Source organism: Lampetra fluviatilis, chromosome 33 (assembly GCF_964198595.1).
Source record: "Lampetra fluviatilis chromosome 33, kcLamFluv1.1, whole genome shotgun sequence".
Lineage (NCBI taxonomy): Eukaryota > Metazoa > Chordata > Hyperoartia > Petromyzontiformes > Petromyzontidae > Lampetra > Lampetra fluviatilis.
The window spans coordinates 846,260-863,417 of NC_136307.1; the positions used below are offsets into that span (position 1 = coordinate 846,260).

The window sequence follows — 17,158 nt, forward strand, 5'->3', positions numbered from 1 at the left end:
TCTGAATTGCCCGACCGACTCTCGCCCCTGACTCTGAATTGCCAGCCCGACTCTCGCCCCTGACTCTGAATTGCCGCGTGCAATTCCATTTGAGTACTTTTCAGCAGAGGTGTGGACTCGAGTCATGCGACTTGGACTCGAGTCAGACTCGAGTCATGAATTTGATGACTTGCGACTCGACTTGGACTTGCATAACAATGACTTTGTCCCACCTATGAGATGTGGACTCGAGTCATGTGACTTGGACTCGAGTCAGACTCGAGTCATGAATTTGATGACTTGCGACTCGACTTGGACTTGCATAACAATGACTTTGTCCCACCTCTGCTTTTCAGGTTCCTTTTCAGCGTTGTAGGTTTTTTTTTTGTAATGGGAGTAAATCTATGCAGCACAATGGCAATAGAACACACACGACTCGACAAAGAAAGGCGCCTTTAGCCAGGCATCGAACGCCAGGCCGCCTTTCTTGCCGTGAGACACAAGTGCCACCACCGCTGTCCAATAATCACAGCCGGAATCATCGTTCCTCGTGCGCGCGTCATGGCCCTTCCGTGCACCAGGGGGCAGTGCGGGACGGCCTTGAGAAGGGCACGCTCGGCCCACGCCTTGACGCTGCTTCATGATCCTCACAATTGCCACTCCCAACTCAGGTTGGCCCACCTCTCCCGGCTTTCCGAGGACGTCCTCTCGTCGAGGTAGCATTCAACGTCCAGTTAAACCAATTCCAACACAATGGGCGCGTTCGCACGCAGTTCCCCCACCTTCCCGCATCGTCAGAGATTTCATTCTTCGCTTGCAACGTCTGGACCTTTTTGTACTGCACATATACCAAACGCCGAAGGAATAAATGTTGTTCATGTTTTGTTTAATAGATGTTTTGTGGATAAGGGGCCGTCCATAAATGACGTCACGCACCTAGCGGGGGGGGGTCAAACATTTGTGACGATGTGTGACAAGGGGGGGGTGGGGGGGTTTGAGAAATGTGACGTCACATCAAAATGCGCAACTTTAAATATACAACACGTTCTACTTAATTAAATAGACTTTTAAATAAATGTTTTCTCCTACAACATCAGAGTGCAGCGGCACATTAAATACGCACTACGATGACAATAGTTTAAAGCGATTTGAAGCATATTCTTGGTTCCTTCGGTTTGTCACGTAGAAGGGAAATAATAAAATAATTAAAATATAAAACAATACAATTCTCACGACGTTTCGACTGCAACACAAGCAATCATCATCAGGTGTGAAATCCACAGCAAGAAAATTTGATGATGATTGCTTATGTTGCAGTCGAAACGTCGTGAGAATTTTATTGTTGAATATTTTTATTATTTTATTATTTCCCTTCTACGTAACTTTACCGAAAGAACCAAGAATATGAATCCCTGCAGTCACGAAAGCTTTAAATCGATTTGAAGCATGTTTTTTTTTGAGGGGGGGGGGGCAGAGCTTTGTGACGTCATGTTTGAGGGGGGGGGTCTGACTTTTTGTGACGCCGTGTGACGATGGGGGGGGTCAAAAATCGTCCAAAATCGCGTGACGTCATTTATGGACGGTCCCTAAGAGGACATTTAACACGTAGGATGAAAACGCCACTTACCTGTGAATGTGTTTTCCTGCCAAGTTGATGAATGTGCTTCCACTGTCGAGATCACCTGCTCAATTAAACAAACCAAAAAGCAATCCGACCAGTTCCCCTGGACGATGGTTGAGAGTTAGATCATCAGGCCTACGGGGCCATCGGCTTAACATTAACGAGGTGACTGGCTGAGCTGAATTACTGCAAACAATGCACCAATTAGGGGCGGTGGTGGTGGTATCTATGACCCAATTGGGACATAGGACTCTATTTTGAAATGACCTTTGTCTGGGCATATTGTAGGTGGATTGTGTTTTCCGCGGTGATTGGAGGCACTGGACTGACATTTCATAGATTATCAGGGACGTGGAGCTGCTCCAGATCACTTAGTCAACTCTGCTTAACATTGTCCAGTCGTCAAATCCGCTCCTGTGAAGAGTCGCTCAGCAGCCAGTGATGCATGCAACATCGCCTCCGCTTCCCGACTGTGCCCTACTTACTCACCTAATGTCCCCTGCGGATTACAAACCCCGGGGCAAAGCTCACCCACCTCACTACCCGGACTGGAATCACTACATATCTCTGCAGGCAATGTGTGTAGTTCGCCACTAGAGATATGAAGCTGTACTTTAATAGCACATTTTAACTGTAATTATATCAACATCTGAGCTGAAGTTCAAGACATTGTTTTGTTCACATTTCACGATGAGCTGTGGTTGATGTAACATGTTAATATGGTGAAATGAGAGAAGTGAATAGACATTTCCTTGAATGTTGCTTTGCCGGATGCCTGCCTAAAAAGGCAGAGCAGATAAACATCGGACAAAGCGAGGAGCGAGAGGGAGGTTGGAGCGCTTCGGAAATCCGCGCTCGATAGCGAAAGGGAAGCTTGGCATCCGTGGTTGTTGCACGCTTTCGACGCATGGATCAGAAACTGCGACGCTTGGGAGCAAAGCTGAGAACGGGAACAAAGTTGACAACGGGAACAAGGAAACGTGGCGAACGGCGGCAGGCTTCGAATTACAGCGCGACCCAGAGAATAATGTGTGGGTCAGAAAGCGAGCGCAGAGTAGAGAGACACCATCACGACGGGTGAGTGCGATAGGGAGGGGTCATCGCCCGAAAGGGGGTGGTGGTCGATGGTCGGGAACGGCCAAGTGATCGAGAGGACGACCACAGCGGAGACGGAGCGGACGAGACTGGCTCGCGTGGGACACGCGTCGTTGCGTGACGAGACCGTGAGAGTCCGCGACGACTTGGGGAGACATTACATTGCAGTGCATACATAGGCTACACACGATTGACTAGATTTCACCGGATGTTTTAGTGATGTTTATACTACGTTAAGTTAACGTAGCAACGACCTGCTCCTGTGATCGTTGGGCGTTCAACATTTTACACAGCGAGTGGTTATCACATTTTTAATGTTTCGCTTTAGCTATGATTGTGAACTGTAGACCCTACATCATCCATATACAGGTTTCTTTCGGGGTTAGATCGCGTAAAATTATTTATTAGGAAGGCCCTACGATGTGTTCTCTCCTATTCTCATAATGCAGGATCAGGGCATATGACATCTCTAACAAGCTATGCACGACACCTTCATATACACGGTGAGATTAAAAGGGAATTAGCTGGATTATTGAAGGCCCTCGCTAAATCTCATGTGAACTGAGAGATCCATGGAGAGACAAATCAGATTAAGCTGGGATCAGGAGGAAAGAAAGCTCTTACTCCAACAGTACAGTCACGGTAATGGATTAAGAAAGGCTTTTAAAATACACTATTAAGGGAGTCGTACCAAAGTGGCAATTTAGTAATTGCTCAAAATACTGTAGTTTGTTGAAAATTCTACGTCGATGATGTTATACAATGGTTGATGACGCCTTCTTCCGTAAATATCTCAAATGAGCAACCAAAGTAGGTGTTACACAGATACACATTCATTACACTACCTGTCAACCGGTGAGCACAGCCGGCAGGGTTGTTCGCAGCTGGCTCGCCAGTGTCTAAAGGGCATTACCAACGTGGACATCAACTCCCATTGTGCTTGAAACAAGATTACATACTGTATATTAACAGTAATATAACACAAAAAAATATATACCTCGTATAGCCCTAACAAACAAAGTGGCGTTAGTGATCACCTATGAAGGTCAGCACTGCACACGAGTGGACAGGTGGCCAGCATCACGCCCGACCGCCTTTGTCTCCCCAGTAGTGTTGTTTACACACCACACTAGGTACTCGTTTGAGGCTGAGTAGACCTAGGGGTGGCCCATGATCGGTTCAGAACTTCAGATAATCGTGTTGGCCGTGAGCGGGAATCGAACTCGAGTACTGTACAGGGTAAAACGCTATAACTACCGCTCAGCACGAATACGTGTACACACATGCACACGAACACGATCTGAATTTCAATCGGGCGCTCTCTGCTTGCCGCGGTGCTGTTGTTTAGCAAGTATCAGGCACGTGCAGCGTGTAGAGCTATTTAAATGTGTATGTCAACAGCAAATATTGGAAAACATGGAGAGGCAGACGGGTGCTGGATCACGAGGGCTGGTCCATCCGAGTAGTACCCACCCCCCAACAGGTTCACCCGAGTAGTACCCACCCCCCAACAGGTTCACCCGAGTAGTACCCACCCCCCAACAGGTTCACCCGAGTAGTACCCACCCCCCAACAGGTTCACCCGAGTAGTACCCACCCCCCAACAGGTTCACCCGAGTAGTACCCACCCCCCAACAGGTTCACCCGAGTAGTACCCACCCCCCAACAGGTTCACCCGAGTAGTACCCACCCCCCAACAGGTTCACCCGAGTAGTACCCACCCCCCAACAGGTTCACCCGAGTAGTACCCACCCCCCAACAGGTTCACCCGAGTAGTACCCACCCCCCAACAGGTTCACCCGAGTAGTACCCACCCCCCAACAGGTTCACCCGAGTAGTACCCACCCCCCAACAGGTTCACCCGAGTAGTACCCACCCCCCAACAGGTTCACCCGAGTAGTACCCACCCCCCAACAGGTTCACCCGAGTAAGACCCAACACACGCAGCAAGTGACGAGCACAGCAGCGTGTAGGAGCAGTGTAATACTTTAATAGACACTTGACGTCTCACGCAAAGGGCTCACGATTGCTTGGCATGTCAGCACGTGATATTCAATGATAGTGCTGTGCTGCATGCCTGTTTCAAGTACAACGCATTTCCAAACACGTGCCCACATTTCCCTCCCTCCAGTGTTTAGTGTCACGTTAATGACGTATTTTAAAATAACAACGACAACAATAACACTCATACAAATACTACCTCTCGCCTTAGCAGTAGACGCCCAAGTCATTTTTTTTGCTATATCAGCACTTAAGTCTTGTGTTAAGAAATCAATTTAAAAGGAATCTATGGAGCCTTGCACTTCCAACAGCTGCCCCACTCTGTGCGAACCCTTCAGTGCTGGCGTCAACGACCGGCAGCGTTAACGAGCAGCGATGTAAAAACCTGATAAAAAGCATCAAACGTTTCTTCACTTTTCGAAAATGTAATTTCGTGACTTAAATACGTAAAAAACATACCCGAATATAAAACAACTCCCAAAAATATGGTACAATTTTAATTGCATTCGTGAAGTACTGTACTCAAAACACCAGTGACTTTCACTCTGAATCTTCACTCCACTGCTCACGGGTGTGACGTCGTAGCAACCTCAAGTAATAACACTCATGCAGTATTGTTTTATTAGTGATTTTATAGCGGCGCTCCTAGTCTCCTTATTGTTTTTCAGAACGATGCATGCAGGCAAAACCACAGTCAAAACGTAAGGAAGTGTAAGGCTCTAAATGCATTCCAAGTAAAAGCAATCTGACTTTTGAGCAGAAATATGGAAATATTAATTTCCTATTCACAGCTGCTTCACACACACACACGCAGCACTGTAAACTCGGTCATGATATCTTCTCACCTCTTGCCGTATGCACAGTACCTTGTTTCGCATTCACGCGTCTCGCAGCAGTCACCACAGGGAATTCTTGACCACCTCACTTTATATAAAATAGAGTGTGATTAACGTTCACAGCATTTTAAGAAATCCAAGACAAATGTCGTTACGTCACTACCGTGTTTCAAAAATCCTTTTTTTTTTAAAACCTTCTACCGAAGCAAGAAACGTCTGCTGTTATGCAAAACCTTCTCGTTTAAAGCTAGTTTTAGAATTGAAAGTTTTCCTTGTCGGGCGACGGCGTTATGGGCCTCGACATGTCGAAGACATCCTGCGGGGAGAGGGCGGGTGAGCGCGGCGCCGTGGAGGGTGGCCTCGCGTCCCTGCGCAGGAGGCCCAGGATCTCGGCGAGCTGCCTCTCAAGGCCCGTGACGCGCTCTCCCAGGGCCTCGATGTCCTCCTTGAGCTCCAGCTTCACCTCCACGACGGCCGCGTAGAGGCTCTGCTCGGGGATCGGCGAGAACGGCTGCTTGCCGTCCGCAGGGGGGGTCATCAACGCCACCGTCGTGGTGGCCGCCACCAGCGTGGCCATGCCGGACGCCGCCGCGGGGCTCGGCTCCGTAGGGCTGGGCCGCGTCGTGCTGGGGCCGCTGGCGCCGCCGACGCCGACGCAGGCGCCGATCACCGGGCTGCCCGCGACGTTGGCGTCCCCCGCTCGGTCGAGCCGCAGGTCGCTCTTGGTGATGCCGCTGTCGCACGAGTCGGTCTTGCGTAGCGGCGGGTGGATGTCCTGCACGTGCATCTGCGCGCGCGTCCGCTGGGGCAGGGTCTCCATCGACTCGGCCTTGGCCACCTGCTCGCCCGCCCACTCGCCCCTCTTGGCGCCCTCCACCTGCAGGTAGTCCGCGGGGCCTTTGATCTTGGCCCAGCCCTTGCCGCCGCCGCCTCCGATGCTGGCCCTCTTGGGCGCGGACGAGACGGCGGCCCGCGCGTCGGCCACCTGCACCTGAGCGGCGTCCGCGTTCTGGACTTTGGGCCGCAGCAGGGTGACCACGGACAGGTGGGCCTCGCCGGCCGCGGAGACGCCGGGCGGCGCGGGGCCCGCGGTGTCGGCGCCGAGCTTGTCGTAGAACGAGCCTCCCGTCTCCAGGTCCTGCTGCTGCTGCAGCTGGCGCTGCCGCTCCGCCTGCAGGCGCGCCTCCTTCTGCTGGCGGAAGCGCTGGAAGAGCTTGCGCACCGGGTGGTCCGGCGGGATGTCGAGCGGCGCTTCGTTCTTCAGCTTCTGAAGCTCCTCCTCTTCGCGCTTCACGTCGCTTATCTTGCGGAAGATCAGCTGCGGGGGACGAGACGCGCGTTCAATCGACGTGTGCTCGAGCGAGGGCGCGGTCGGGACGCGAGGCCACGCCATCCGATTTCAAGGGGGGGTTATTTTTGCCTGAAAAAATCTGCACTTAACCGCTCACAGTTATTACTCAAACAAAAAACTATTTTTTTAAAGGAACTTCCACGAATATTTTTGCCTGCAATTGGAATCTGAAAATAGGAAATACCCACATCGCAAGGTGAATACTGAATGTGGAATTATTTTCTAGAATTCATGGTTAAAAGTCAAACATGCTGTTCTTAAAACACACCATATGTTGGTATCCATCGTATGTCTCGAATGAAACGAACAATCAAATAAAACGTGGTATTTATATATTGCCTATTTTGTGATAAGTTAGACCTGTGTTTCCTCACAAGGCCTGGGCTGGATTCCCACCACGGGCACTCTCCCCCTGTTCTGCAGAGTTTGAGTGAGCGTGTGGAGTTTGTATGTTCTCCCCTTGTTCTGCGTGGATTTTAAATTCCGCGTTCACCGGTTCCTCCCATAGCTATACAACACACAATGTCACAGCAGCAGCAACGTCGCTACATACTGAGAGTCAAAGAGACTTTCCTGGATCATAAAATAAAAATTATAATAATCTTAAATGTTTTTATTTATGAAAAAAGCGCTGTCTCTTGAACCAATGATGTGGCAAACAGCCAAAGTGTGCGTTTCAGGTGTAATTCTCAAGATGTACACCAGGCCCTCAGTGTTATCGTTCACCCGCTATCCTGATGTGCCATCTGCATGTCTGTTGAACTTCTTTCGCACCACCGTACGTAGCCAACCGTGCTAATCGGAGGTGCGGGGGAAGGACAACAAACCAAACACTAAACTGTACAGACCCCTGACCTGCAGAGCGCTGAGGCTTTTTGTTAAAATGGAAGCCGCAGTCTCTTTGCCAGTTCCCTTGGCAACGGCGGTGATGCGGGGTCCCCAGATAGAGGTTAGAGGAACGATAGGTGTTAGATGCTAGAGAAGCAAGGGTCAGTGGAATGAGGAACCCATTTGAAGGAGATTGAAGGTGACATGTGTAGTGGCTTGGTGAACCTGGCGACAGCCTTGTAAGTGTTCGAGGTGACAAGGTCGAAGTGGAGGAATGAGCGTGTTAACACGGGGGCACAGCAGCTACAATGCAACTTCTGATGAATATTGTACCTCCGCATCCTGAGCTCTTTTTGCAAATTGCCAATAGCTTTACTATTATTATCTCAAACATCTTGAGATGCAGTTGGATTCAAATGCCATTTACATTCAAATGTAGATGTCATGGCTCAATGTCGAGCTTGCAAAGTAAGTCATAGCACACTCGCTGAACAGCGCGAACAGTGCGAGAATGTTGGAGCCCTGAGTAGCAGGTGTCACGTCAGGGCGTCGCTTCACATTCACTAATTTATCGTAAACCTGCTCGACCGTATCACGGGCGCACTCACAGAGGATATTTGAGAGAGCATTGACATGTTTTAGCTGAACTCTCTACACTTAACCCTTGCTGTGTATCGTGCATACAAATGATTTGTGGAATATAGGTGTCGTGTTCGAAGACGGAATGCACACTCGTGTTTCTCTTGCTTCTTGGCAGTGTCATTGTTCTGCTATTCTAAGTGACATGAATAATGGAGAATTTGTGCGATAGATTTTTTCATTTGATCAGCGGATGAGTGGAATATTTATCCTTTAGCGATATAAGCGCATCCGCGCACGCGCTGTTCAGTGTGAGCGCGACGTAGGTCGTGCACGCACACACAAACACACACACGCACACACACATACACACGCACGCACACACACGCACGCACGCTCGCTCACCCTCTTGCGGAGCGTGTAGGTGAGGATGAGGTTCCTGGAGAAGGAGTTTGCGAAGGCCATGTAGAAGTCGAGGACCTTGATGAGCGCGTCGCGCCGGATGACGTGCAGGTCGCAGTAGGTGAGCGCGCGTACGTTGGCGCACGACGGAGCGATCACCCGCTCCTTCCAGAAGACGTCTCCAAACACGTCACCCTTTCCTGAACAGTTCCCCAAACAAAAACACAAATATAGGCGCTCTCCGGTTTACAACGGCACACATCTACGCATCTTATATAATGCCACCATGGGTCTCCTGATCTCCAACTGCTCAGCACTCCCAGGTCGAGGTTGCGCTCTGTTGGTGATCGTGCTTTCGTGAGCGTGGCACCCAGGCTACGGAACGCCTTGCCACTTAAAATCAGGCAATCAGAGCCGGTAGATATATTTAAGTCTGCTTTGAAAGCCCATCTCTTTACGTGGCCTTCCCTCTTGAGTTTTCTCGGTTGCCCTGCTGGTTCTGTTTTTGTTTCCTGCTCTTCATGCATTGCGCATTGGGATCCTAGGATGGAATGTGCATGATAAATCAGAATGATTATTTACGACGCATCCCCCAAGACGACTCCGAACACATTTGAACAGTCAGTCCGGTGTCCGACATGACCTGGCTGAAACTTTTTGTTATTCCGAGGCGTTTTTTGCGGATCTTTACCGATTACACCACGTTAGGTACACATCGGCAAGTGCTGTTTGTACTGTTTGTACTGTCTATGGGAAATTCGGGTCCGATTTACTACGATCCGATTTACGGCGCGGTTTCCAGCAACGCTTTGTGTTGTTCAAGTGGGGACCGCCTGAACATGTGTGTAGAGAATTACATTTTCATTTCATGGTGTCTAATGTGTAATCAGCGGTGGCTGGTCCGCACGGTGCCTCGTATAGACAAGTTGCTTTCGCGTTTTTACAAAAATATATACAGAGTATGCTTTTTAAATTTAAATAAACAGTTAAAATAACCGTTTAACAAGTTGTAAAAATTTCAAATTGATGTAGGTGGAATTGATTACTAAATGACATTAAATTCAAGGAGTCCAGTGTGTCCGGCCTAATGTTACCGCTTAATAACCACTTCCCATGGGCCCTTGCGCACCACCAGCAGCGGTGCCAAATATTCGGCAAAGGTTGCGAATAATTAAATAATTCCACTTCCATTTTAAGGCCCCCCCCGCCCGTGCCCCCCCCCCCCCCACCGCCCCCTCACCCCCCCACCCCCCACACTGCGCCACCAAACATTTGAGCCACCTCAACACTGCACTCTGGCAGCAGCCGGCGGTCCCTGCACACACACACGCGTGTGCACACACACACGCGTGTGCACACACGTGCACACACACACGTCAACACCAGCCACAGGAAAACATTCAACGTAAGTCCTCCATACAATGCGCATTTCTAATAAAATGACACCAATACAAAAACTAAATTGATAATTTTGAAATATTATTGATTACAAAATAAATGAGTCGAAACTATTTAATCTTCATTTGAATTCTAAGTATAAAAAGGCAACAATTCCCCCATTGGACATTGCCACTTTAAAAAAATATAATCAGAATGAATGATCCCTGGATCATTGCAGTGCTATTTTTTACTCTGGTGTGAAATTACAAATTTAGTTTCTATTAAAATACAGTGATTTATTTTTACTGAAAAATCTCATCGGTGCTATGGACCTAAAAGCAGATAACAGTCCCCCATCGCAGCCGTTGCCACACGGTGTGATCGGTGCATGCGGAGGGACTGAGCGGGAACAGCCTGCATACTCCACAGTTACACGGTGTCTGGTGCAATTACACTTTGGGGTAAAGTGTGGAAAAGTAGGTCAAAGTAGGCTGTTGATGGGCTCCCTGGGGCTCCGTCGAGTGGAGGCCCAGCAGTGCCGTGTACGTATGTACGTGTACGTATGTATGTGGAACTTCTTTCGCACCGTACGTAGCCAACCGTGCTAATCGGAGGTGCGGGGGAGGGATAAAAAGTTGTTGTTGGCTGTCGCGTCGCATCGACGATGACTGCCTGAGAGAAGGCTCGGCGAGTGCATCCGTGTGTCTCCACGTGGCTCAGGAGAGTGATTCGGATGGCACAACAGCGAGCGCGGAGCTCTCGCTCGCAAGAGCCGGAGAGAGGGGTGAGGGGGCGCCTCGCGTGCCGCTCCCTCCCGTCCCCGCAGCGAGCGGCCGTTGCGCGTCAGCTTTCAAGCGGCGCACGGCCGTGGTGCTGCATGGAGGAAGGCCGTGGGGAAGCCGCCTTGCGTGCGAGCGAGCGAGCGAGCGATGGTCGCGAGGCCGCGGCCGTACCGGGGCCGCGCGCTGCGGCCGTGAGAGGTGACCCGGTCGGCGCCCTTACCCAAGATGGCCACGACCTCGTCGTCCTGTATGACCTCGAGGGAGCCCGACACGACGAAGCAGAGCGTGTCGACGCTCTCGCCCGCGTGGTAGATGAGGTCCCCCGGGGCGCAGTGGTGCGTCTGGAACTCGACGGCGAGCGCGCGCAGGCACCCGTCGCTGGCCAGGCGGAACGCGGGGTGCTCGTTGAAGACCTTGCGGTTGAGGTGCACGCAGATGTCCGCCCGCATGTCCTTTGGGCAGATGTGCAGCACCTGCAATGGATCGGAAGGGTAAGGCTCGGGAGGCTGAAGTCGTTTTGATCGTTGTGTCTGGGTTGTTCAATGGTCGGGCATTGGCTGCAGGGCCGCGGCGAAGGAATGCAGATGTGGTCACGTAAATTATCTTTAACTTTTTTCGCACTGTACGTAGCCAACCGTGCTATTCAGAGGTGCTATCTCTCTTAACTTTCAATGCCTAATAAACATATTTTAAGGTTTCCGATGTTTATTAAAAAATATGTGATTATTTGATTATTGATTTTATATACATCCTTCCTAAAAAGGTATCATACTTTGTCCAATAAACATATTTATGAAGCAGTGAATACGTTTTGTTTAGCAATCCTCTACACGTGACGGATTCCATCCAATCACAGACACTTACAATGAGCACACACGCGGCGTTCGAAACACAACCCACAAATCAGCGCACAATGCTAGTAGGGGTTCTTAAAAGAAGGGCCACTATGAGAGAATGCAATTGACGTGTATATTTCCTGTCATACGGAAATGTTAAGGTGGCCATTTACACAAAAAATGAAACAATAACTGAAAAATGCACAGAGATGCACGCTTGGAATTACACTGAACGACACAGGAGCACATTGGTCAGAGAACACTAAACTAAACTTTTTTTATTTGACCAGGGAAGGCCCACTGAGCTACATCGCTCTTTTTCAGAAGCGACCTGGCCACAAATGGTAGCTCAACGAAGTGGCTTGTTACGTGGCAATTTATCGCAGCAAAAAACTCTAAATTAATGTTTCTAAATGTGAAGGGAAAAACCAGAGGACCCAGAGAAAAATCCACGCGACCACCGGGGAGATGGACATGCAAATTTCAAATATACAGGTGTCAGGGTGGGGATAGAACCCACGACCACCTGTATACCAGGTGAGGTAGTTAACATCTGGCCACCGTGACGCTCACACCCTTGGGCATGATGCATCACGAGAAGGGACGATTGCCGATGGTCAGGTACAACGGAGTGGCAGCCGAGGAACGGAATGCGTCTGAGAGAACGTTCACCATGGAGGCGGAGCGATGAAATCGGTTCATGCGCAGGTGCCGGGTGGACTATCACATTGCAGGATTGTGAGAGGCAGCGGAGGCTTGGGGAGGCCTTCATCTAGCAGTGGACTGACCATGGCTGATGATGATGGTAAGGACATTTATTCATGAACATGGCAAGTTCTTTTGGTGTTTTTACTTTGACACAACTGCCAATGCTGTGAACAAATTGGGTTCAATTTATTTATGTATCCAACAAGATTGTTTGAACATAACATTCCCGCAACTAGTGATTGTGGAGGTGTTGGCCCAGGGGGCGAGTGCGCGAGTCCGAGCGCCGCCTGCGGTCAACTTCACAAGGTGGCGATGGTCTCGGCTTAGTCACCGATGACCGTACTAAGAAAACACGGCGGCATCCTGAATTCGGTTTGACACGAGCATAGATAATGCGTGCAACAGGTGGATAAAGGGGTCTGCTGAAGTGACTTCATGAGCAGCCCTGTGACATCATCGTGGTCCAGCGTTGCGACACGGTGGAGCTGACGCGGTGGAGACGAAGCCGGCGGTGGCGGCTCAGAGTTGTTGGTGGGGCGGCGCTGCTGCTGCTGCTGCTGCCCACGCCGCCCACAGCGGCGTGGGCAGCAGCAGCAGCAGCAGGGGGTGGCCGTGCGCGGATGCCACCTTGGGCCAGGCACCAGCGTGTCTAGCTATGCCCCGCTCAATCACGGGCAACACCTGTAACCGCTGCGGGAGGCCTGCAGTCACGCACGGAGCTAGACGAACAAACACAAGACTCTGTTATCTATTTTAATTCACCGTATTGTCAATTTGAAGACACTGGTAGATTGGGGGCCCTAAAAGTAATTACTGCTGGTGAATTATTGATAGAACCCGCTATCACCATTGGGCACACGCGTGGCGGTGACATACCTTCTCGGTGTCAATGCCCTTGGACATAGACCAGGTGGACACAATGTAGTCCATGACGCGCTCGCTCAGCCCCTTGGGCACCTGGTAGAGCTTCAGGAAGTCCCTGACGCTGTTGAGCATCTCGTGGTAGCGGTTCGTGTTGGCGTACATCTGCTGGAAGATCGTGGTCACGTTGCCAAAGATGGTCGCGTACAGGAGCGCTGTTCGGATGAAACGAGGCATTTCACAATGTTAACGCAATTGCTTTCTTGTTCCAAGAAAGGGTTATAATATCGATGTCACGTGTATCTGTCCGATGCACGTTTGGGTTATGTATGCCTCGAAGTCTGACGTTTCGCCTCACGTGTTGAGAGCTTCTTCAGGTAATGGACAGAAATGTCAGCACAACTAGAAACCGGATCGCGGAGCCGCACAGCACAACCGCGAAAACGGACACAGTGGTCGTGCCACTCCTAGAGCTTACGGGTGTCACCTTCACCCCTAATATAGGTGTGCAACCTTCACCCTGCGTAGGGGCTTTCAAAATTGTCAATCCACAGCGCGCAAGAGCGCACGTTCCGGCAGGTTCAACTTGTGCACGCACATCATTTGCATTTAATGACAAAGTTATAAAATCATCACGGAACGTTCCGTCCGCCGAGAGGAGTAAACACATCAGGCGAAAGCCAAGCGCGGTCAGCCCTACCGGATCCGTATTTAATGAGACGTGCTGTATACACTGCGCGATATGGGAGGGCAGTAACGGATATAAACATTCGGTGACACGAAGGCGACTCTAACGAGGACGCCGGCGTGTTTGCTCCACGCCAACTCGGCCGCTCCTCTCCGTGACCCCGGGTGACGCGCGTCCTTGTCCCCGGGTGACGTCCCGGCAAAATTGGGAGAGAAGACGCTGCCAAGGTCCTTTCTGCTCCATTGTGCGTGTGTGTGTGTTTCACGTGTGTAGTCCGCGTGTAGTTCACGTACGTGTGTACGTATGTTGAACTTCTTTCACGCCGTACGTCCGGGGAAATACAACACACTTATTTCACGTGCGTAGTTCATGTGTAGTTCACGTGCGTGTGTATTTGCAGCACAGAAATCCAACTTGTTCCCTTAACCTCGCTAATTTTTTGAACGCGTTTGCGAGATTTAAAAAAGATACATTCATCTGCTCGCGTAGCTTTGCATCGTGCTCTGGGCAGCGTCGCCGCAATCGCGTGCCGCACGCCGGCGCTGACGAACGCGCGTGCCACGGCTCTCCGAATCTCTGCCACGTGATGGTGCGCCTACAATTGGCCTCAACAAGATGCTCATTCTTGGTTTATCGTCTACGCTGTAAGCCCATCGCATGGACAGCCCGCTTCACTTCATTTATAATTGATACCGAGCGAACTTCCGCCCGCCAACCACCTAAATGGCATCGATTTTCAAAGCGAAAAGAGAAACAACCCCGAGCAGAACGGCGGCGTACGAACAGCGACGGTGCCACCGCTGCGTAGATGGCGCGCACGCTCGGCATGACGAGCGGGAGGTCGCGGGGATCGTTCGCTCTCCCGGCGCGGCAGCCCCTTCGCATGTCCCCCCGCCGCCAGCGTCCACCACGCAGCGCGAGGCGCACGAGCGTCCATCGCTGGCCTCGCTTTGACTCCGGACTCACAGCCCTCCAATGTCTCCATGCCCTCTCTCTTCCCACACCCCCTCTATCCTGTCAGACGTTTCCTCCTGACGATAATTTATGTTCGCGATTTGAATGCTCGTGAGGCGATTAGGACACCGCGCCGTTTAGGCGCCAAATTGAATGCAAATGCGCACACACACACACACGCGCACGCACACACACACACACACGCACACACACACACATATATGCATCCTTGTAATTAGGTGGATAAGACGCAAAGCTAGTTTACTGTCAGAATACCGCACGCTGTTTTCATTTTGATTCCGCCCCTGTAAATAAACCTGCTTTTCGAAAAACCAATTACATCCAAGGTGTAAAAATACGCTGTCTCAGAGGCCATATAAAGTAGTGCATGTCATTACTGTGGTGCTGCACCGCACGGTCCAGACATATCGAGGTAGAAGCTCTCGCTCGCCGCTGTGCTCGCAGAGATAGGCGATGACTTTGAGCAAACACGAAGGGCCTGGGCACACACAGATACGGGGTTTTGAGTTCTAATTCGTAGAGAACAGCTGCTATCGCCGCCTTTGTGGGTTTGAGCAGGGATAAGCAGGGCTGTAAAGCGACGGCTCACGCATGGCGACACTGCTGACCCCACACCACCGGGGCACCCACACCACCAGGGCACCCACACCACTGGGGCACCCACACCCAGCTGCTGCTGAGGAGGAGGAGGAGTTGCACTCGAGGTGCAGATTTTGCGACGAGGCACGGGCTGGCCGCCCCGTGCGGTGCGTGCGGGGCGCGATGCGGTGGCCCCCCGAAGCGCCGCTCGCGGCTCGGCCCTCCCGTTCTAAACCCGTCGCCTTTCACTTTGGTTTAAAATTTTACATTGACCGGGTTGCGCACCCCCCCCCCCCACCCCGAGTTACTGTATGCCCCCACCTCCGTCTTTAACCAAAGGTCACGCTTCAGGGCTGGGTCAGCGCAGCGGACGGTGACGGTCGGTCATCGTGAGCGGGGGGGGGGTGTGAAGACGAGGACGCGCGTCGGCAGCTCCAACTCACATCCGATCATCATCATGGCGACGGCGAAGATCTTCTCCCCGTCGGTGGTGGGCGCGATGTTGCCGAAGCCGATGCTGGTGAGGCTCGTCATGGTGAAGTAGAGCGAGGAGATGTAGACCGCGTCCTTGCTGGGGCCGCCCTCCCACTGGGTGCCGTTGAAGTGGTACGGCGTGCCGATGGTCTCGCCCAGCTGGTAGAGCCACGAGTGTTTGCGGATGAGGTTCGTCGACTCGTCGATCACCTGCGCGCGCGCCACCGCCGTTGATTAGGGCGGAGGTGGGGGGTGTTAGGGGAACACAGCAGCTAAAACGCGGCAAGTCGGCACGGGGGCACAGCTGGCGCATCGGCCGGTCATCTCAGTCAGCCGGCCCACGGCACCTGCTGGGTCTGTCCCGTGACCTCCCGTCGGCGAGCCTTCGACACTCTCACGTGGTTCTCAAAGTGCACCTAGCCTGGCACAGGCGCCGTGGTGGCGTCGCCATCACTCGGTGGCGAATGGCGGCCGTGTTGGTACTGGAGAAGACGGCGGAGCGTCGCCATCGTCGCCGTTTGTTATTTGCGCCGCGCCTCCCGTGCAGTGGGGACAGCTCAAGGCGGTGGATTCAACTGTCGGGGGTTGAGGGGCAGCAACTTTGACAGGGAGGAGCATTTCCACGTTGACTGGCTAATGAAGACGAAGTGTGTCGCGTTACCCTCCTGCGCTCGATTTGTAACCAGCTGATAAGAAAATGCAACGCCGCGTATGATGCACCCTCACCTGCCTTGAATGTAACCCACCTGCGCGTCATACGTACGCGTTAAAGCTGCGTTCATATTGATATCGAAGAGCATCAGGCACTCGAATTCACGAATTGACGTATGCTCATCAGCTGTCCGTAAGTCTCCTGGCAATCTAGCAAACTACCAGGTTTGGAAGGTTTCACAAATCTTTTGTGATCCATCAACTCCAGGACGGGGCTTCTACCTGTCCTGTTTCCCCCCCCCCCCCCAGAATCCTCCTTGTCTAGAGGTGGCTGCCCTGGGAAATCTGAAAGTGGCGTAATAATTACACCACTGATTTACACGGATCTCCCAAATTCTGATGTTGTGAGATATTCTTTTTGCCAAGATATGTCCCGGGTTTTTTTAACCTCAGAGGTGGCAACCCTAGATCCCATCCATTCCACGTCGATGTACAAGCCCATTGTTAAAGATAATTTCAGAACCTCTGGAGA

At 51.5% G+C, this 17,158-nt stretch overlaps 1 protein-coding gene across 1 annotated transcript in view; it reads right to left on the reverse strand.

The window, feature by feature from the left end:
- Nucleotides 1-4,663: 4,663 nt before the first annotated feature.
- The window catches only part of LOC144943914 (voltage-gated delayed rectifier potassium channel KCNH1-like), a 34,854-nt gene continuing 22,359 nt past the window's right edge, over nt 4,664-17,158 (reverse strand). Inside the window, exons 9-13 of the mRNA XM_078871775.1 lie at nt 15,945-16,185; nt 13,275-13,474; nt 11,075-11,327; nt 8,696-8,892; nt 4,664-6,850 (exon numbers count right to left, since the gene is read on the reverse strand). Of these exons, the coding sequence (XP_078727901.1) occupies nt 5,786-6,850; nt 8,696-8,892; nt 11,075-11,327; nt 13,275-13,474; nt 15,945-16,185 (1,956 nt within the window). The 3' untranslated portion in view covers nt 4,664-5,785. The remainder of the gene's footprint in view (nt 6,851-8,695; nt 8,893-11,074; nt 11,328-13,274; nt 13,475-15,944; nt 16,186-17,158) is intronic.